This window comes from Chroicocephalus ridibundus, chromosome 2 (assembly GCF_963924245.1).
Source record: "Chroicocephalus ridibundus chromosome 2, bChrRid1.1, whole genome shotgun sequence".
NCBI classification, from domain to species: Eukaryota; Metazoa; Chordata; class Aves; order Charadriiformes; family Laridae; genus Chroicocephalus; species Chroicocephalus ridibundus.
The window spans coordinates 72,458,506-72,481,348 of record NC_086285.1 but is presented as its reverse complement, the minus strand read 5'-3'; the positions used below and the strand labels follow the sequence as shown (position 1 = coordinate 72,481,348).

The 22,843-nt window shown below is 42.3% G+C and overlaps 1 protein-coding gene across 2 annotated transcripts in view; it reads right to left on the bottom strand.

The window, feature by feature from the left end:
- The window catches only part of JARID2 (jumonji and AT-rich interaction domain containing 2), a 658,143-nt gene that overhangs the window by 434,381 nt on the left and 200,919 nt on the right, over positions 1–22,843 (bottom strand). Inside the window, exons 9-17 of one of the 2 annotated variants that reach the window (XM_063325853.1) lie at positions 19,248–19,340; positions 18,690–18,808; positions 18,457–18,527; positions 17,511–17,625; positions 12,918–13,023; positions 11,850–12,032; positions 5,411–5,541; positions 3,191–3,374; positions 1,520–1,627 (exon numbers count right to left, since the gene is read on the bottom strand). In XM_063325853.1, the coding sequence (XP_063181923.1) occupies positions 1,520–1,627; positions 3,191–3,374; positions 5,411–5,541; positions 11,850–12,032; positions 12,918–13,023; positions 17,511–17,625; positions 18,457–18,527; positions 18,690–18,808; positions 19,248–19,340 (1,110 nt within the window). Of the gene's footprint in view, positions 1–1,519; positions 1,628–3,190; positions 3,375–4,008; positions 5,542–11,849; positions 12,033–12,917; positions 13,024–17,510; positions 17,626–18,456; positions 18,528–18,689; positions 18,809–19,247; positions 19,341–22,843 lie in introns of both variants that reach the window. The other variant, XR_010069928.1, reaches the window with a different exon arrangement.

Here is a 22,843-nt window from a genome sequence, read left to right as displayed (position 1 = left end):
GAGCCCATGCCTAGAGAAAGCCGGCTTGCTGCCACGCAGAAAAAGTGGGGGCTACAGAAAGGCAGAAAAAAGGCTTCAGGTCCACAGCAGTAGGATGAGCAAGAGGCAGAAGGGAGGCATTACACTCAGGGATGAAGTTTTGGGTGTGAGAGGGAGATTTTTCTGAACTGGCTGTCCCATCCTGGTAAGAATGTTGAGAAATTATTTCTGTGCAAAGCTGAAACAGCCTCTTAAGTCTACCTAACAGTTAAAAATAAATAGCTTTAACAAATGACATTTGACACGCAGGCTATGTCTCTCTCCCCACTCACAGCCCTCAAAAAGAACTCTGTAATAATAACCAGGCATTTGGAAAAAAAAAAAAAAATCATCATCCAGTAATGAAGGAGAGGTTTTCTTGCCTTTCCCAGTGCAGCTTAAAATAGCTACTTTGGAATTATAAAACCTAGCAGAAATAATTATTATATGTGATTCTGCTGGAAAGGGTTTGAAAAACCTCATCAGAATTTAACAGATCTGTAAAAACACAGGATATAAGGGACTGAATAATCTCAAGAATAAGAGAAATACATTACAATTTCTGAATAACTTCCCGAAACTCTTTGGTATTTATGGCATTACAAAGGCAGTTTCACTATCATCTGGGCTTCCTATGTTGCACTTGTTCCTATTTGCAGTACCTGATACCAGAACGGAGTCTACAATTAAAAATGAACAAAGCCTCAAGGGAATGTTCATCCCTAGACTTACTTTGATCTTTTGGTATTTCCCCCCACACCTCTATGCGCGTACATCAGAAGCTGCTGAAAAGCCTGTCTCAAAAAACCTACTTGTACCAGCACTGATCTCTAAGAGCTGATTTTGTAATTTCTCCCCCTGCTTCACTATCGGCAGCTCGGGCTGACAGCACAATGCTCCCCCACTCTCTATTCCGCACCCAGCCCCTCACAGGCACTGGCTGCCCACAGGGGGAGCAAACCGGAGAGTGACCGTACTGCAGTGCAGCGTTAGCCCGGAACCCAGGCACCGTCCTGGATCACCAACTTGAGTTTCTGTGACTATTCATCATCACATTTGGTTGAAGCCATGGCAGGACCTCTCATCTACAAGTACTCTACAAGTTTGCCTTAAAGAAGGTTCAGGCTGGACTGGAGTAAGTCAGTGCGAGCTTTCAAGTTCCAGAGAGAGGAGTTACCCTGAAGTACAGAAGTTATCGTACATGAACCAGGCAAAGCGTAGCCTCATGTTCTACAGCATCCCAGAGCACTAAATGGCTTCTCTGCTCTGTAACACATATTCATGCAGTTTACGCTTCGGGTTTCATCTTTGTAATTGTGTTTCCCTCTATTTCTTTTACTTAGATCACAATAAAGCGCCTTCTTCCCAGACACAAAAAAACCCCAAACAACTAGCAAAGCAGAGTCTCCTGAGGTTTCGGTAGGATGAAGGCAGAGCTAAGTCTAGTCCCAAGTTTTCAGTGTCAAAGCCCACCAGCGTCCCAAAGCTATATCGTACAGACCTCATCGTAACGGTACATCATCTTCAGTCCCCGACAAGACTTCTGTTTTTCCACATGCCGAAGGGCACACTCCAGGCAGAAGACAACATTTTCATTCTCCTGTACAACCTATAAAAATGCAGAGACGGGGAGGAAGAGAAGTGCAGTGAGCTCCGAACTGTAGTCACGTTACGCACACACTATTTCCCACTCTAACGTGCGAATCGTTAAACCTGTATTTTACTACAAATTAGTGGAAGGAGGCGTAAACAAGAAGCATTACACACTGTGGAATGATTCAGAATGTTTAAGACGAAGAAAGTACATACCCCTTCTGGAGTGCTAATGTTGGCAAACACATACAATTTTTTAAAAACCATCAATAGTAATGAAGGCCAAATCCAAATAATGATATATGTATGGAGCTTTATTAGTATCTAATACGTAGGCTAAAGATTTCCTGAAAGCAGCCGTTTCCCATTGCTTTAAATGTTGTCTTGAATAAGGACAGAATCAGAAACTTAGCCACAGGATTCCTCAGCTAGTGTCTCGCTCAGCAGAGGTCACATTTGCTGTGCTGGCCACCTGCCAAGCCTGCTATTCCAGCTTGGAATTTGACAACCATGTTGACTTCTTGTCCCTTATTACTGCTAAGAGCGACAAAGAAAAAAAAAAATCCTTCCCTCGATTACACTTACTCCAGAGCAAATGGATGAGAATTAAGAGGCTCTGGTTGGCTGGTTTTTTAAACAAACTCATTTTAAAGTTACTTCAAACTAAAACTAGTGCTGCTTAAACATGTCTTAGGCTGCTCAGTGACAGTCTTACCAGACGAGTGTAAACTCAGCATTTTCTGTCCTAGGGAGGGAAACGGCCACATCTCATCATTTAACAGTTACATTGTATTTCCATCAAAAAATGTGATGTTTATAACCAAAAAAAATGAAAGCTGACAGAAAGAAGGACTGAATTTGGAGTCACACACACCGTATCATGTTTATTTAAGTATCTGATCTTGGAATTAGGCGGTAGGTAAGGTTGCGGGAGGAGCTTTTGGTATTTTTTAATGAAACTGCTGTATTTCTAGGTGTTCTGCACACAGCTAAAAACCCGAAAGCGTCACCACAGTGGTTAGCACACCTTCAAAAGCCAGTTACTTAAAACACAGAAAGTTTATGGGCATGACTTCTAGTTTTGAACAGACGGGCTGGCAAACAGCACCTTGGCTTGACAGATAGGATACATCCACTCTGAGTCCAGCTTGCAGGGGAACTGTCGCAGCACGGGCTGTAGCTGCATCCCCGAGACTTGGGGCATGTATTTGAGTTGCTAGCCCGTCCGAAGAACCGTTCTGCCATGACTTTACTACTGGCAGCCTGCAGGCATCTTTGTTACCCCTTCCTAGTGCAACGCAGACAAGCTTGTGGGCATCCAAGAGTGGCCGAGTAACTAGTTTATCCCTTCCTTACAGGGGGAGGGACGTAGCTGACACTAACGTTGTCTTCTGTCACTGCTGCCTAAGGCGGTAAGTGTGCTGACACAAACCAAGCAAGATCTCTGCGTCTTGTGTGGAGCGCACAAGATGACTCCATACTCACGTGTTGTCTCTCGAATGCTTAACAGTCCGTTACAGTACGTTATGAACAGAATAGGGTGGAGATCACCCCAGCGGAGGCAAAGGATTTTACTCACCATGGAAAGATAGCACAGGTGCTGACAAATCTGACATCTCCTCTCTGATGTTTCTAACTGCAACCACTTTCGAGGCTTTTTCTTTCCATCCATCCCCGTGCTGCTGCTGTCGTGGCTGCCGTAGCGTGCTGAAGAATGGAGACCTGCCTCGTAAAGCTGCCGCCGCTGCCTCAGCTCCGTGTCCCTGTGAATGTTTTTATGCAATTAGACATTGGCATCGCCTCATACCACCGCAAAGCCATGTATAATCACCCTTTTACCACAATCATCACTGAAACCTGAACTGCACACAGCAAAGCCCTGAGTGTTGTTGGAGGTTGGTGCCATTCCCTATGCATGGTGAGACAGCCAGCACCGCAGAAACGGTCCCTAATTGCAAAAGCTGTCTCCGGATTTTAACAGCGACCACTGCATCAAGCCAGTGGTTCTCAAACTGCTCCACAGAGAACTGGGGACTGCCGAGTACTTCCTGGAGGTCGATGGTGCTCGGGGCCGTGTGGAGAGTTGTGAGATGTGGCTAACATTCCTGAAGTTGCCAAAAGCCACCTTGAGGAGGAGGAGCTGTTGCTGCCAGGAGTAACACAGCCACCTTCATCAGGAGGCAGAGATGAACCAAGGACCTGCTGCCATGAGGTGCTTCAGGCAGGAAGGGGGAAGCAGGGCAAGTGATTGTGCCAAAAGACGAAGATCTTGCTGTACGCCCAGGGGAAAAAGAAGATGTCGATTAAGAATAAAGGACTAAGCCCTCCAGCTGCCCTTCACCCACGCATCCACAAGGTGGACAATAGTTCCTATGCTGAACTATACAGCATTAGGACAGCGAGTGGAAGACAGCAAGTGTGGAGTAAAGCTGAGCAGATGGAAGGGGAGAATAAAAAAGCTCACCACCAGACATAGCTGAAGATGGGTGGAGGGCCAAGCTAAGCAAATGGCAAGGGCAAACTGAGCAACCAAGGCAGATCAGGAGAGGAGGCAGCAAAAGACACAGCACAAACAAGCAAAACAAAACAAAGGGGAAAAAATGGTAGTGTTCCACTTTGGTTGGGTTTTTTGAGGTTTTGTCGTTTGGGATTTTGTTTTACATAAGCAGCCACAGGAAGGACCGATATCCTCCAGAGAATTCCAACCTAAGCGTAAGAACAAGTTTGAGAACCACTCTGACAGAGGTCGATGTGATCGTCTAACAACAAGCACCAACATTTCGGTTTCACCTTTTGCGCTTGCAGACTTTTCCTCTTCAAGGAAAAAAAGAAAAAAAGAAAAAAAAAAGAACTTGAAGTGATTATTCCCACAGGGGAACCAGCTGCAGGTAAAGCAGTCAGCACACCTCTTTGTATTTCTTTCTGAACACTAAAACAACACATGAGCTGGTTTCCCCTTCAATATGTCACTGGAAATTTTCCAAATGAACACGCTAGTTAGTTAAATACAGTTTGTAGATTCCATTCATCAAAACTTTCTTGACATCTCGAGTACCAGTTGTCACAAACTTGAAAGATAGGTAGGAACTACATGGTAGGGAACAAAAGAGAAGATCATTACACAGGAAGCCAGGCAACATTATATTTTCTTTTTTTACCTATCTTAAGAGAATCCCTAAACACGTTTCCTTAATACTGGAGAGAATAAGGAGTGTGAAGTGGTTTTTTCTTTAAACATTCAAGTTCTAAGGCAAGATGTGTTAGCACTCATGCATAAGCTGCTCAGTTACTCAGTGGTTTAAATCAAGACAACTTGGTCTATACAAAGTACCTTCTACAACTGTAGTATAACAGTCTTGATGCTGAAGACAAGGGTTCCTGGTGCAAAACCCATTACAGGCATGGATTGACAGTGGCTACTGATGCCAAGAGGTTGAAAAACTGAAGGCAGGTATTTAACCTCTTGGTACCATGTAGCTCACCCAACGCACCAGGAAGTCTTGACCCTCAGCACCAAGAATCAACAAAATAAAAACCCAAGGCAAACTGTAGTTTTAATTCTTTGATGGCGCCCGAAGTAGGGAATTCTTAGAGCAAGACATCCTAACCACGGGCACTCTCGCATCAGATACAGCCAAGGAAACTGCTTCTTCCACATGTGGCTGCGTTCAAGTATGTTTGCTGGGCTTTTGCTTGGTTAAGTAGGTGCAAGACATGTCTGAAATGGTTACTTACGTCATCCACCTCCGGAGTCTGTCAATGAAAACAAAATAGGTACAACAAGCCCCCAATTCGTTACCTGAGCTCTCCAAGAAGTGATGATATCGTACTCAGAGTCGGTCCATTTTCCTTTTTTGCTTCTGCTGTTGCAATCTGATAAAGCAACTTTTCCATTGAAAATGGCTTGGCTATACGTCGTCTCTTCATTTCCTGGGACAGAAATTGCCAAATTAGTTGAGCAAATTTGAAAATAAAAGGTTATAAAGAATTAATTCAATGTAGCAAAAAGTAGCCCTTTAAAACAACCAGAAGTATAAGCTTTCCATAGTCCAAAGTAAACAAAGTATGTATGTTCCAGCTTACATCCAGCACTAACTTCCCACTGAAATAAATGTTAATTAGAAATCAGTCCTTTCAGTGGAAGCCGAAGTGCTTTGCTGAGTTGGGTCCTGTGGAATGGTCCTGTGGAAAGGACTATGAAAGAAGATCTTCTGCACGTGCTTTTGATGAACCAATGCCACAGAACAAAACTTGAAAACCTGAACCAAACACATGCTACCAGACAGTCACTAACAACCGCCTTCTCGGAGAATACTCGAGTGCCTGTTATATCTAACATTTTGGTTTCGCCCAAAGTTACCGGCTGGGAGCAAAAAAGTATCTGCAACGCACGATAGCATATATGCTAAGAAGTCAAACTGTATGCCATCTTTTCTTCATGTGCTTTACTGTGAAATTTAATGCAGAGAAAAGGTAGGCAAAGTCTGCATATTACAAAAAGAATGAAGCAGAATGCAGGTATTCCAGCGGCACCACATTTCAGGTATACCCTTTTTTCAAAAAAGAAAATTAAACATCTGTGGAAAAGACAAGGATAGATGTCAAGAAAAGGAGAAAAATAAAAGAAGGATGCCTAGGTATAGGTTAGCATGCAGTTCACTGAAGTGGAGCAACCAACAAACACCTCAAAATTCTCTCCCTAAAAATTCATTTTTCCGGTAGAGGCCAAGAGGAGTAACCCAATCGCTTAAGCTCAGCAATTTGCACACTCAGCCATCCAGTAAAATCTCTTCTTCTGACCTGCTTGAAGTCCAGGACTGCTACTATTTTGTAGGCTTTAAAACATCAAGACGACAACAACTAGCAAAAGAGGCAAATTTTTCTCAGGGAAAAGAGACAACAGGCAAAAGAGGGGGTTTCAGTTCTGCTCAGTTTTGCCTGTTACCAGTTCCTCTCTGTATAAACTTTTTAAACTACGTCTTTCATTCCTGTCAATATGAACTGAGTGCTTTTGGTAGCTTTCACCCCTTTCAATAATTCTTACGTAGGCAAATTCTTTGATTTACTGTGCAGCTGGGAAAAGTCCAGTTTTCCCAGTGTCTGAAGAGGTATATTTTGTTTTCTATAGAGACAGAGAGTTTTCAAATGATGCCAGCATTGGAGAGTAATGTGAAGGCGCCATTTTGGTTCGGAGTTAAAGCCCACCAAAGACCTGTTCGGCACAAAGAGAACTGCAGATCCATCTTTAACCTACCGCAGATCCGTCTTTAACCTAAGAGTTTTTTCATCCCATTTTGTAACCCTAATTACACGCTCTTGGTATTTCTTTTATCAGAACCAATATATCACAAAATTCATCATTTTTAATACCACCGACTACACGCACTGAAGTGGTAATTAATATATATATATCTCATAAAATGGATTAGTAACCTTTGGTGACCGTAAAGTGTTCTTCAGAAGGTTCTGCTAGAGCCTGTGTGGGGGTCAAGAAAAGCTGCACTTCTAGGAGTGGTATGAGAAGTTTTGTTGCACGTTAGATTTGCTTTGCATATTGTCCGAGGCTGCGTAAGAACAGCCACTCCAAGTCGGATCAAAAGCCCACAGAAGCACCACACACAGCCAGGATAAAAGGCCACAGTGGGTGGCTGGAGTAAAAAGCAAGGTACCCTGTTGCTGGCAGCGCAGGGACCTCCTGAGCCCACGACAGGGGCCGTCCTGCGTTTAGCACAACTCGCCGGATCTGCGCATTCATCTGAATTTCTGCATACGTGTACATTTTTCTCTTCCATACAGTACTGAAATACACAGATAAGTATTTTAAACAGACTTTTGTTTGCTTTTGACCTACTGCCTAATCATTTCTTTTGATGACACATTTTTCAATGTTATGAAAGTCAGCAAACATTCATATCACAATTATCACCCTGCCACTTGTGATCTGGTCTTACTATTGTATACAACGCTCGGTGATCTGTTTTCCAGGCTGAGTAGTCTTATTTTTAATACAGAGGCTAATTCATACCTTTAATCCTCAATCACCACTGTGCTTTTTCTCATTTCTCTACATTCCTTTTGCAATTAGGGATTCAGTATTCAAGCCATGGCCATAGCAAGAGCCTACACAGTGCCGTAGCGGTGTTTCTGCTTTGCTCTCTATTCTCTCCTTGCAATTCCTAACATTCAGATTATTATTTTTTTAAACCTCTCCAGAGCACTTGGCTGGCAGCTCCACAGGAAGCCAATGACTTCTTTTTCTCAGTAGCAAGAGCTTGTTTAGAGCCCATTGCCATGTCTGTCAAATTAGGATTATTTTTTACTCCTGAGTAATTTAAAATTTATCAGCACTGAACTTCATCTACCATATTCTCACTTAGCTCACCCAGTATCACGAAATCTCTCTCTAATACCTCATAGCTTTCATTTTTGCTTTCAATAACATTAATAACCCCGGTATAAAGGATCAGTTTTGCTATTCAGTTCCCTTTCTAGGTCATTTATGGACATGTTGTACCGTACTGTAGTACTAATTCCTGAGGAACACAGTTAAGGGACCTTCCTCCGTGGTAAAAACTGACCATTTGTTCCCATCCTCTGCTTCTCTTTAAATCAGTTATTTTTTTGGTGTGTGAACTTCTCCTCTCAACCTGTGTCAGGTTAATTTCTTTAACAGCCTTTTTCTGAGGAACCTTGCCAAAAGTCTTCCAGAAATGCTCACAGACTCTGTCAACTGGATCTCTTTGTCCGCACATCCTTCCGGAAGTTTCAAGGCCTGAGGGCCACGAACCTCACTGCAAAAGCCATGTTGATTGCCCTGGTCTCACTCTTTTCTACACATTTTTTTTCTTTTGGCCTTTAGGAATTTGTTCTTTGAAATCTCTTTCTGCGCTGCATTTCTGTGTATTTACATGCATCTCGCTAGAGTGGTTGGTTTACTTGCATTTTTATCTTCTGGACACAAAAGGGATTTTTTGGTCTCGTTTCAGACCGACTCCTTTCTTCTGGTGTTTAGCCATGCCACGTTTAGTGGGGGGTTGCCTTCTGAAATATTGTTTTTGCTAAGCAATGTGCATGTGTTGTGAGCCTCTAACACGGCATCTTTAAACAATTTCTTTGCTGCACGCAAACGCTTAACCCTTCTTTCTGCATTCTCAATTTAACAAGTTTCCTTGGTTTTATGCAAGGCTGTCTTTTGAAACGAAACACCACAGCAGTGGTGGATATTTTGCGTTTTATTGCTCTTTCAAGGTTCTTAATCTCTGCTCACCATGACAGCACAGTTATTTGATAGTGATGTTTTGAACTGGGCTCCACCATTGCTGAGAAGTGAGAACTCTCTCTTCTCCTCGCATGGACTTTCTGACTTGCTGCTCCCTCAAGCCATTTCGGTTCTGGCATCACACGCCAACACAACCTCTATCCTAGCTGGTGGGAGGAGACCAGCATTTCCCATTATCATCCTATGTCCTGTCCGTGCAGCTTCTGTCGTCTCCTTTAGTATGACACAGGGTACATCTCCACACCATCCAGTGTGGCGAAGCAGGAGGAATGGGTGTACAGAGCGATACAGTTGATGCTGAGGATGCAAATAACCACCGGACGTGTGTGTGTAAGGCTCTGCTTCAGAGCGGGCTAGCCTGGTTCTGTGGCCACACGGCCACCGATATTTGGAGGACATCAGGTGCACTTCTGGAGTGCCTCTTCCCATTTGGTTTCATCTCAAAGCAACCCAGTCTGCTCAGGCTAAGACAGCTGTGGTAGGAACCAAGGAGTGGTAATTGTGGGGCATTTTAAAGGCACGTTCCTCACCCAAACTAAAACTTAGGGGTGGGGGGAAGGACACATATAAAGCCCCTGTCATCCTCTTGGTTGGACCGTCAGGAGCACAGTGCTAACACCATGCTTTTCCTATTTAGGGTGGGAAGACCAGTGCACAGAGATTCTGTCACTGTGGCAGAGTTATACCTGGCTTATTTGACTGTAAGCTCTCTTCTGTGTGCAGCAGTGCTGCTCCACAGGATGGCTATGTACTTCTTTCTCTTGTATTACAGTAGTAGCTGAGTCTTCTCTTTCCACCAAGCTTCTGGTAAGGCCCTAGACCACCAAAGCCCTCATTTAAAACCAAACACTCCTCCTTCTTTCCAAACCTCTAGACCAGCTTGCATTCATGTAGTCTAATATTCTGTTTTCCTGTCTCCTAAATGGGTTTCACTGACTTTGCCCAATGTCTTATTTGAGGATGTGGAGTCGCCCCTTTGCCATTCCAAACACACACTCATCCAACACACCTGTAAACCTTCTCCTCCTCCTTAGTTTAAAATTTCAAGAGCTATTAGGGTGTTTTTTAGAAGCCATCAACCTGGTTCCACACATGGTTTAGGTGAAACCTGTCTGTCCCTTTACACAGGTTTTATACAAACGCCTTTATTCCAACAATTATCCCAAATCCTTATAAACTGAAACCAATGCAATTTCAGATGCAGAATTTCATTTTTCTATATATTAAAGGAGATTGAGCAGTCATTCGATACATGAAACAAAACAACATTGTTTAGTAATATAAAGAGAGTCACTATAAAAAAAATCAGGTCACAGTATCACAGAATGAAAACAAAGTTAATGTATCAAACAGCTGAAAACTGTCAATATTGCTGTTGAGAACGGACAGGCAGGAAGGTACAGTTGTTTGTCAGAGAGTTCATTAACAGTCCAAAAGGGGAATCTGGCTCATTACACAGAACTTCTTACAACCTCTGAAAAGCACAATCCTGGCCAGCCTTGGAAAATGGCAAAGGGCCTTGTCAAAGCGAAGGACCCAAGGAAGAATTCCCAAAATTTAAGGGAGTTATGAGCATATGATAGTTTGGGGAAAGAAGAGAGGGAAGAAAAAAAAAAAAAGGAAGGAAAATAACAGTGCAGTAGGTGTTTCCAGAGTTATTTTGATATAAACATGTATCTGTGGTTCTTGTAAAGTTTGTGATTGCTGTGACTTCACTTTCCAAGGTAGGTTATCATAGATTGGAATCTGCTGGATTTTCAGTCAGCTTATATTTACCCAGTGCAAAGCTCTTAAAAGTTAATCAAAAGAAACTGTTCTTCAGAATTGAGGCACCAAGAAGAGCTTTTTAATTGCTGCATAGTGATTTCTGTCTCTTACAGGAGTGGCATTTTCACAATATCAAACAAGTGTTCAGTAGAGCAATAAATACAGCACACGGAGTTAATATAATTGTGTACCTTTGGACAGGAAAGGTTAGCTCAGGATTCTCATTCCTTACCTACACACGTATACAATTCCCACCTTCCCCCAAAATAAATCTGTAATAAAATAACCTTTTATTTCAAACTAAGTTAATATACAGTTAGTATAACCAGGCTGGAAGGATTCCATTAACCCTAAAGAACCAAAACCTAACTGTGGACATATGACATTTAATTACTTACTAACAACTTGGTCTGAAGCTGTAAATGATAATTTACTGGTGGTTTAGCTATAAAACACTACCAAAATAGCATCTGTAACCCATAGTGTATTTGAGGGGGTTGGGAACACAATTAGTGACACATATTCTTTGTCCAAGAACAGAGAAATGTAGCCAAAATCGTGATGACTGGGCAATTCACCTGTTTGTTTCTTCAGACAACCTGCCTCAGTTGTGTGAAAAGGGAGCGGGAAGTTGGTTTTATTTACAGCTTAGTTATCGGATGGGCTGGCCAGTGAACCTAAGGATTTTCAAGTCGATTAAAATTGAAATTCCCCTGATCAACAGCTTTTCCTGAATGAAGGGGCAGAGAAAGACAAGCAATACGCTGTATTAATTGACTCCGCCTATCAGAGGAGCTAACAAGCACAGTTATTCAGATATTTGCACCTGAGATTCTAATGGTTCTAGAAAACATTTAGAAAAAAAAAATTAGTAAGCATAATACAATATATTATCATTAGCTCTGAAGGGGTTTTTGAAAAGCTTCCTCGCAAACCGGTCTGCAGGCATAACAACTCTGAAATTTTCAAACATACAGAAGTTTTAAGCTATCAATTATTACCTCTGTTGCTTTTCTGAAAACACTGGACTGTCTTATGCCTCGCAGAAATTTTTCTTTTTTTAATTTAATAGTCCACAAAAATAGACATAGTTGTACTAGTCTCACAATACTGTCAGTCCTGGAATGTCTGGTTTGCTGTCGTTTTAGATGGCAGGGCCGTGAATCCATTTTAACTCCTTTTCTCAACTTACCTTGGCTGTTTTAAAACCCATACTTGTCCACTGGGTGGTAGCAAAGTGCACTGTTTCAGAAACACTATAGCCACAACACACTTTAGACACAAAGGATCCAGGAAAACAGACAACAAACTGCCCGCTCTGCTGTACAGTACGGTGCACCCTGATCCCCTCCTTACACAAGATTTCTGGGGAGATCTAGAAAGACATAAAAGCAAAACACAAAAAAAAAAAAAAAAAAAAAGAAAAAAAAAGAAAAAAAGAAGACAAGATAATCAGAACTTTCTTTTACAGTTAGATGCCCTTCCTTGCTGGGTACCGCCACGCGCTACTGTGGAGAAAAGCTGTGCTCTGCTAACAGCTCAGCTCCGGTCGCTTTCTCTCTTCCCTTCTGCACATGCTGAAGCTTAGTGTTTGGAGCGAGAATTACAAAAGTGGCTCTTTTGAAACCAGCAGTTTAAAATTTCACTTGCCAAACTATCTCAAACACAAAGCCTCAAAACTGGCTACTATCTACTACTTCAGAAAGTAATGCCAGCCATTCGGTTTTCCATCTAGATCTTTTCAGACGCGGCACTGAATCCACCTTGCTACTGCGCGTCTGTTAGACATGTTAACGTGCGTAGCTGAGGGAGTTGTTTATGTTGTGGGCTCCCAAATTTATTCTTCAGTGCACTAAATAGAAATCGTTACCCACAAAATAAACAAGGGCGACAAAAATACTTTGAAATCCTTTGAAGTATTAGCCTTCTCATATCCATGCTGGCATCATAAAATGTCAATCGTGGCAGATTAATTGATTACAAAACACTCCCTTTGTGCAATTAAATACATTATGGACAGTATTAAAAATGTACATTTGTTTCACCGCCACATTTATTTTTATTTCAACATTTTAATATGTGAGCGTTGTTAGAAATACTGCCGACTGGGGAAACACTGCAAGTAGAAAGTAGCCAGATTTTAACAACAGCCTCTGCCTCATTGTAGTGTAAGACAAAACCAAAATAAATCCCCAACCAACCAGCCTTCTGATTAGCCCTGGGTTCTCAAATGGGAATACCTCTCCCAGTATTAACCTACCATTACATTACTTTCAAGCATTTCCAGCCCTGGAGTGCCATTGGCTTGCAGCAGGGTATGTACCACATCATCAAGTTTGTTCTCCTCCGCAGCAGGAATGCAATACCTGTTGTTTTGTCAGAGGAAAAAGAGAAAGATTTACTGTGGAGTAAATAACAGTCCACAGCTCCGCAGTAACAAGCAGTTCAGACCAGGACATTGATTAAAAGAAAGAAATTATTAACACTGGTTTTCCCACACAGTTCTTTTTGGTAAAGCACTGAGGATTCATGGAAAGCTGCTTATTTAGACTCAGTCTGATGGTGTTCGCTAGATGCCAAAGAACATAAAATCCCCAAAACAAAAATGTGAAAACTCAGTGCTCTGTAGAATCAGAGGAGAGAAATTCGCAATGGAATGGTGTTCATTTTAATGGACCGAACAGCTAATTATAGGCAGAAGTTTGCATCTTGTGAGCACGAACATATGTTCTGTTATCCTCATCTTGAATGGTTGTATTTATTACCTGTGCATTAACCAAAGATCTTTTTATTTAATAAACATTTTCTGTTTGTAACAACCAAGAAACCACAAATCACCTTTACTGTTAGTACACAAAGTAGCCTAAGACCTTCTTGCCTTGCTTACTAAACAAATCCCACATCCCTCCTCTCCCTTACAACCAAAGAAAGATCTGACTAAGAGCAGCCAAAGCAGCAAGAGAGATTTAAAACTCTGCTGGGTATATGCTGAGTTGCACATCGTCCTCTCCTTTAGAAGCAGCTCTCCTCTCTGCGCCCACTGCCAGCAGTGCTCCCTATGCAGAAGTGACAAGAAAGGAGTCCCAGGTCTTAGCTTCATACATCCAGAGAACTGCTATTTTGCTGGATGCGGGGAGGCGATATGGTGACAATTAGCCACTACTCTTGTTTGCACGCTGCCAGAAGGGTAATGGCTTATATCCACCCAGGAGACACCTGTTCCCAAGATCTGGTAGTTGGTACCTAACAAACTGAGCAGCACAGCTTGGTGGGAAACGCAGTGCAGATCCTGGGATTCCCAAACCTGTCTTCAGTTGCTGCCATGCTGGGTTTTATCTCTGACGTTACTTTATTTGGATTTGTTATGCTCAGGCAAATAATAAGCATCTCCAGATTTATAATGACTTATCTCAGTTCACTTTAAGCAATGAGACCTCAACCTGGAGCCCATCTGCCCCCATGCCAGACAAATACTTACACAGACAGACGCTTTCCCAATCTCGGCAATAAGAGAAGAGAAACAACCTGGAAAGATTTTGGGGAAAGGGTAGAGTTTTCTTCTCACCCATCCCATCTCTCCACCAATTTTATAAAGCGTTCTGCTGGCCTTACAGACCTTGTCAGGATATTTCCTTATAACATGCACTAATATTAACTCCATATGCATCACACAGAGTTATCCTGCTTGACGAGTCTGTAGGAGGCTGTACTTCCTATGATTTGAACATCTCGCTACTGTTCACTGTACTGATAATGACTTTGGTTTGTCTTTGTTGACCTTCAAGCCAAGAACCAGAAAAGATATCTACTCCTACAGCTAAGTGTGGCCACAAAAAAGGCTCTGATGAGCTGGTTGCCCCAGTGTACATAGACTGAGTCACGGAATCATGATATTTTTCAGAGTTGGAAGGGACCTCTAGAGGTCATCTAGTCCAACTCCCCTGCTAAAGCAGGACTGCCTAGAGCACGTTACTCAGGACTGCATCCAGATGGGTCTTGAAAGTCTCCAGAGAAGGGGACTCCACAACCTCCCTGGGCAGCCTGTTACAGTGCTCTGTCACCCTCACCATAAAGAAGTTTTTGCTCATATTTGATCGGAGTCCTTACATCCACACTGACAACGATTAGGACCTTGCTAAGAAATCCTCGGGTTATAGAGGGGTGAAGTGGAAGAACCTCATCTTGATAAGGATAGCGAATTTAAATGCTGTGTATCAAATACTTTGCAGTACCTGCACTGCTAACAGTGACGGCTGCATAACAGCGGCAAGTGCGTAGAGTATTATTCTAGTTACACTATAATAACAGACTTTAAATGGTGATGAAAATATTTTCAACTCAAATCCAGAACAAGGCAGAGGCCAGTCTTTTCTTTTAGAATCAGAAAATACAGCTGGAACAGCTGAAAGATTCCAGCGTGCAGTCCCTCACCAGATTGGCCCAGAAAAAAGGCACAGGAAGGACGTGTGAAGAGGAAGGGCAGCACAGAAGTGCACGGGACTATCCAGCTACTGGCCAGACTGCGGCATATGCTGCAATTTCACTCACTCACAACTCTTCGTGGACCTATAAAAATGGGAAGTGAGCAGCCAGCACAGACTTCTGAGTGTCTTGGTCAGAACAAGATTTTTCTTCTTTTAATGGGCACTGAGGATCCTTCCTGAATAAAAAAATTAAGTCACTGACTTCTGCTCTGCATGAAAATTGAGTTCTCCTGCATTTCCTCTTCAGGAGGTAAATCTGAGAGATTAGACAGTGACCTGAGCAATCTACAGGTAAATGAAGCACCACTGATTTTAGCACCACAGGGATCCGTCCTGGGAAGAGAAGAATCTGGATGCTGGGTGGACTTGGCAAGACAGAGAAGAGCTTCGGTGCCTTTGTTATCACTGAAGCAATGCTGTCAGGGCTACTCCAGATATTACACCAGACCTAGAGTTATTAAATTACTCTTTTCCTCAATAAAGTTGGGTACTTTATTGCAATATTAAAAGTTGTAATGAGTTAATAATGCATATTAGCCTGACACTTCAGCCTGGCAGCCTTGCTGAAGAATAGCTTTTATAGACAAAGGTGTTACACTTCTTCCTTCTTATGAGATATTCCTGCTTACTATCCATGTTTCATCAAGGGAATCATCACAAGTACACCTGAAGCTACGTATTTATGTGTATAAGCAAGCCCATCAAGAAAAAAACAAATGGCTTCTTTGGTTTTATTCTTCTTGACTTGGAAAAACAAAGAGAGTAGCCTTTCCTAAAACTCTGTCTGGCTGCATTCAAGTCTTTTCAATCCCAAAAGGCACATGTTTTGACATGCACACTATGAACAGTGGCCTCAGAACTTAATTACGGGGTTCCTGAATGTCTTCTGTTGAGAATTTACTGTCATAAAAGAGCAGATGAATGTCAGAGAGAGAAATAGACTCACCTAAGGTTGAGGACAATGTAGCTTCCTTAGCAATTTGTTCTGATAGTATATTATTATAAAAGATTACAGATTCCTGATTGACAGAAGAGGGGGAAGAGCCACGAAATGCCCATGACAGAAAAGTGACAGAAACTCCCAGGTCTGCAGCATAATCCAATGTTTACCTTTACCTCTTGGTATGATCACAAACATTTCTCCAACTTAAAATATTTAGAGACAGGAGCTCCTGCTTTAATGGTTTCCTCCAAGATTTCAAATCCTTTTTTCGGGGCCATGTGCTTTCCCAGTGACAGCTGGGTCAGCACCAGCTGACGGAGAAAGATGGGAGTCAAAGGTAAGGGCTCAAGTACACACTCTGCAGGTGAATGAAATGCAGTTGACACTGCCACCACGGGAACTCCTGGACATAAAGGGATTCCTGCAGGCCTTCTCCTGTCATACGACACAAGGAGCCAAAGGCTTCTGTAGCTCAGGGTTCAAAAGGGGAACTGCTGAAACGGAACCAGCTTCTCACCTTTGCAGAGGGGCACTATTTAAACAACTTTTCTTCTCCATTTATTGCATTTTCTCTGATCGAGAAACATAGGTACATTGCTTATCATTCATTATTCTCACTGATGATCCTCTTGGGTAGTAACACCAATATCCCAGGAACCTGGCAGAAAGGCACGTGACATGCCAGCAGCACCTGCTTCCTCTAATCTCTCCATCAGCTGTTGTATTTCCACTGCAATCCAACTCATCATCGCCTGTAGTACTGTGTATGCACTGAATTCAGGAAGGATTCACCATGTCCAAAACCACTGATAAGCTGAGTGTTAAGTCTATTTGCATGAAGTGTCTACAACATATGAAATGTAGCTAGCAGCTAACTGGTGACATCCACACTGAGACACTGGAATGATGTGTATAATCATATTAAAGATGATAACGAAAAAAATTCATATGAGAGAAAATGCTAGGGACCCGGTAGATACAGAGTTCAAGATATTTTGCATAAAATAAGAAAGCGGTGCCTATTTAGTCAGAGCACGGATTCAATCATTTTACAAGTGACAACAGGCAGCTAGATTGACAGATGTGTCTCTGTCAGCCTAAGGAAAGCCTACCTTGACTAGCTGTCGTTTGGCTTCCATGTCGTGAAAACTTTCCATAGATTAAACCCTATCTCAAGCAGAAACAGTTTATTGCCAAATATCTCAGAATACATTGTAGAAGATAAAGTGAACCTTTTCTCCCAGGAAATGGTGTTTTATCACTTAAGTTTATGCTGCATTTTTACCATTAAAACTGTAATCGCACACACTGGACCTTCTAGGTGAGATTCATTCATGCAAAAGGTACAACACAAGCTGCTGTTAACACCAGCCTACAGACAGCCACTGCAGAGAACGTGAAGAAAACAAAACACAGGAATACCTACCAAATGCAATCAGCACCAGTGTGTAAGTAGTCAATGTATGGAAGGTGATTTTGGTCTCGAGACCAGCATGAGGTAGAAAAGACCATGCCAATATTTAGCCAAGGAATTGTCACTCCTAAAGCAAAAAGATTGAAAATGAGTTTTGAGTAATTGCAGTTTCTAATTAAAAGAGGGTTTGAGAGGGCATTTCAGTTGCAAACGTTGTTCTACCTGCGAGCTGACCCTTAAGTTTTAAGTCTTCCTACCAGAGTGAATACTTCATAATTCAGCATTTTCCACTAACAAAGTATCTACCAGCGCATTACAGTGTACTTGAATATATTTGTTTTCTAATAGCTGTAAAAAATCTTGATTCTTTAGAGAATTTACAAATACCCATAATTCCAGCTAAATGCCATTGATCAGAGGAGTTTGCTTCATGTTGTCAAGTGTACGTGTACTTGTAAACAGGTATCTTGTTTCCTGGCTGGTTTGTTCAGACTCAACACCTGCACAGGAGACCGAATTATGCTTTCAGCTAGTGTTTCTACCACTCAATTGCAATGGTACACATGCAGCTGGAGCACTCGTAACAATTCATTTAGAAAACGTGTGTGCTGCTTTGCCCAGCACTATAGATTAGATTTGCGAGTAAAGAAGTTGCACAGCTCTGTCCTTTATCACCCTGACACAAAGCAAGAACACCAACGTACTGGCAAAACCAGAAAGGGATACTGCCAGTACAACTGGTACCTTGCCAGGTATACGGTCTCAACTATTCATTAATTCTTTATCTGCACACCTGCCTTCATTCCTTTAAATGCCTCCTGCTACATACAGCCATGGTGTCTACCCGATCAACTGATGAACAGAGGGGCCAGAAAGAGGGAGAAGACTTTTGTGACAACACCACCACATTTAGAGGACACTTACACATGCTGGAAACATAGAAAAGAGACTCACGTACCAGGCACAGCACCAAGATGTCGCAGGATGGATCCTGTATTATTAGGAAGGACTGTGAGGTTCCACCCATGCCTGTTCGAGGGGTGACACAGAGGCAGACACATGTTAGTGCACATCCCCAGTGCCAACATGCCCAGTACCAAGCTGCCCTGCCAGCCGGGCGCCCCAACTTTTACTCAGCACAAGGGGGCAGCTGGCACGAGTTGACAAAGCGGGTGGATTTGGTGATCTTACCTTGAAAATGGTTCAGATTTTCCCACAGGAAAGCCACTCCCGTGGGTGTTGGTATCTACTTTTCCACAATGCACTGCTACGTGGCAATCTTTCTGTTCCACTACCCGCCAATATTCTTGCTGCGTAAAAGAAAGCAGTAATGCATTTTTAATTCACCAAACAAGGTATCGCTCGTTAAAATATAAACCCAAGAAATTTACAGGGCTTTCATGACCTCAATGTAATTCAACATAAAACACTACTTAAAAATAAGAATATAAATACTTAAAAGTAATAATGAATTGGGAAGACAGAATTTAAATCCTCTTGGCTCCCGTGCTTTAGCACATGACAGATTAAGACTTCCTTCTCTCCCTCCGTTCATCAACACCTTTATTAAAAATGTCAAAAAAATTTAAAAGGAAGAATCAGTACCTTGTATATCTAACCATTTATTTTTCTCCCACACTAGACAGCCTTAAACTGCTTATGGTAATACCTGAACGTCAACTATACTGAATCCCCATACTCAATCCCCTGAAAGAAAAGCTTTTACCACCCCTTGTGTGTTGGCCTCACCTCTACTTCAGCTACTGTAGGCTCCTTTGTGAAGCACATGTTCATGATGTTTCTTGCTGTTCGGTAGAAGGTTGTTAAAGAAACAGACCTACCCTGTGGAAAAAGAAAATAAAATTAAAAGTGAAAACAAAAAACCGTGCCTCCATTCCCCCTGGCCTCAGACTTTTTGTTACACGCTCAATCCCAGATCACCACAGGGGGAAAGCGGACGATGTCTCCAGAACACACGTGGGTCTAAAGCTCATTTCTTATCTGAGGGGAAAATACCTCAAAAGATACAGAAATTTAATCACATCAACTCACCAAACCAACCGTCTAAAAGGCCAACTGAACGTTCCCAGCAGGCCACTTACACTGCTTTGTCCAACACGACGCTCTGTATTTGATAAATACAGAAGATGGACGTGGCCCAGCTTTCTATGACAGGTTGCAAAGGACCCAGTAGGCAACCCCGCCTGCATTTTACAATCAAATCCAATACGTTATCAAAGGACCACGTGGCTACGCTCTTTGCATACAGAGAAACAGGTGAAAAAGACTTAGGAAATTTACAGAAACATTCAGCATCAAACTAGTATTGTACGTGATGGAAGGGGGTCACAAAAAGTAGAGTTTACCAAGATTACTGTAATCACCTGCTTACAAAAACTAGTTATGCTCAATTCAATAAAAGCAGTTGAACTGCAAGGAACCAGGACCTGTTATTACAAGGCTGAGAAAAGTAAAACCCAGTAAAATTGCCAAATGAGCACACTCTTTCTTGGCACTGCTGCAGGAGCTGTACCAGAATAGGATCTGACTTGGTTCTCTGCTTGAGCTATACCTAAGTTTCTGGATATCTGCGTTCACACACACCTATAATACCAGATGCTCTGGGAAGCATCTTCTGAAGGCAAAAGCATGAAAACCTGCCTGCTCCTTTCAGCCCAGACGTACTGGTATGCCTTAAAGAGGGACACCCCTATTGCTTTCTCCGCTCCAGGGCAGAGGAAACATCCTGGGAAGCTGTGAGCCACAAGAGCTGGCAGGTGCCACATCAGCTGCTGCAGCCATATTGGTTTGTGGCCACTGCTGCAGGCAGAGACTAGCATTGCTCTGCAAACATGAAGTTGAAAATATCTTTGTCCCCTCGCCAGATCTACTGCTCCTTCCTCTAACTCCCATCGCGTCCACTGGTTGCCCATCCAAGAAACCACAGACTTAAAAACTCCACGTAAATGAATGTTGCTCAGACTATTGCCTTTCTAGTTTTCCAACTATGAAACAGATCTGCCAAAACACCTCAGTTGTTTCTTGTGTTAAATTTATTTAAGAACTATGCCCAAGAGTAAACTACAAACAACTATACAAGCAGCTTTTCCCCCAGAGGCCAAGTCTATCACTTTGCCATGCTCCTACGGTTGTAACACTGTCACTTTTTAATTGAATGCAGCATAACTAGCTGTAACAAAAAAGTTTGTGAAATGCCCAGGGCTTGGGGCCCTCTGATTCCCATAAACTTCAGAGTTGGATGCTCTATGACACAATAAGCAATTTCCTTCATCTTTTAATGCCGTCGTGAATCACTTATTGAGGCAGCCTTTTACAACAAAACCTCTCGTAAAATGCAGGCCCGCACCAACAGTCATCACACCTGAGCATGGACTTCACCGCTCGCAAAGCAACACAAGCTCTGCAGCAGCTTCCTCGTCACAGTTACCTGCCTCTTCCTCTCTCATCTTACACAGAAAAACAAGAACACGGACACATCTTCCAAGATCAACTGCGTCTTTCCATTTTTCAGTTATGCAGCAAGCAAGAAAAAAGTGGAAAAACTGAACAGTTTAGCCCTTTAAAATTGCATAAACTCGTTTCTTCCTCTATCAAGAATTTGGTATTTTTTCAGTCTCCTAAAAGTTGTAACACAAATTAAACAGGTGAGGGGCTTTTGTTGTCTAGTTCTGTTAGTTTGGTTTTGGTTGGTTGGTTGTTTTTTTTAATTTGAGGGATCTCATAAAATTTTCTAATGCCAACTCAGAAAATAATTTAAAATGCCGTAATGAAGCATTCTAACTGAACCCAAAATGAATTGCTGAAGAGTAAAATACCCTTTTTTCAACACCCTCACAAATGTCTCAACAGTTCAACAACTGGCAGCTTCAAGCTACTAAGAAGAGTCTCTATTTCTGCAACAATACGACAGAGAAAGGTTTAAGGGAGAAAATTTCCTATTTCCTCTCCTAATTCTTCTCCACGGCCTCCATGGTGGCCATGAGAGCTGACACAGAGCATCACCGCCACCACCAAGCCTGCAGGGAAGGCACGGCAATGCTATGAATCTTAAAGACATTAAAGCAACCATGAAAAGGAGCAGAAAACAGATTTCGCAGTAGTCACAGGCGGGAAGGAGGGACTCCTGTTAAGCAGAATCCAAAAATGCCAAGTCCCCAGCTAAAGAGAGCTCAGCACAGGATTTCTGGGACAATTTCACATGCGGGCTGGCAAAACTTGCATTGGTGACTTCTTCTACACGTCCCTCTAATGGGTCTGCTAATAAGCCTTCAGTTTATTGTGTGTGAAAACAAATGCTGGTTTCAGGCAGCTCCAGTACAAATTTAAAAAATATTTTCGGAGCTAAAACTGGGGAAAGAAAAGAGTGAAAATCTTGCAGCAGATCCTTCTTTGATGACAGCATTTTACTTCACATACTTACAAACAATGAAATGTTATTAGTCAGGTAGAAAAGCCACACATTTAGAGTAAAGAAAGCAAGCGCAGTGGCCTGCAACACACACTTAAAAGCACAGCAGGCCTTACAGCCTGGAAAGGAGCAACACCGAAAACCATTTGGGAGACCTGGAAGAAAGTCAGCCAAACACAAAGGTGATTTACTCTAACCTCGACACGTGATATGGTGGTAACTGCTCCTGGAAGACTGGATCTCTCTTTCTAAAAACATGTTCCAGCTCAAGCATGTGCTGACTGCAGAAATTACTGTGCGAAATCCTAAATGTATGCCCTCTTCGTGGTCTGAAGCATAGAATTTATGGCCTAAACTGTACTACATCCATATGATTGTGATGTTTCTCCTCCAGCCCTCAATCTATTGACCTGGGCATTTATTAAAAGGGCATGGGGTTTTTTTTGGTTTTATGTCTGTTTTTTAATTAGAATTAGCAATGTGCTTTAGAAAGCAACCATTACAAACCCATCGTCTGTGGAAACTGTAACACGACGACACATTTTGTTACACAAATTTCAGATTTTCTGAGAAACACGTTAATAGGCAAAGAACACTGCCCCCTCCACAGACACGCACACAGAGAAGATACCATAATTCAAGAAAAACAGAGGATGCAGTATTACAAGGCTTGTTTCATAAAATGCCATGAAGTACCCTCTGCTTAAATCTATAAGCCACCTCACCTCAGTCTGATTAAAAAGCCTAGCAATGAACTATAGTCATTTTACAAGTTTTGTGGGTTACTCTGGTGCATCAAGATTGTTGCATAATTTCTTACTTCTATGCCTTGAGGCTTGCTCTAAGTGACATAACCTACTCGCATGCATCAGTCCTTCTACAGGGCTTTCCCCCAGGTGCTGTGAAAACGAAACTA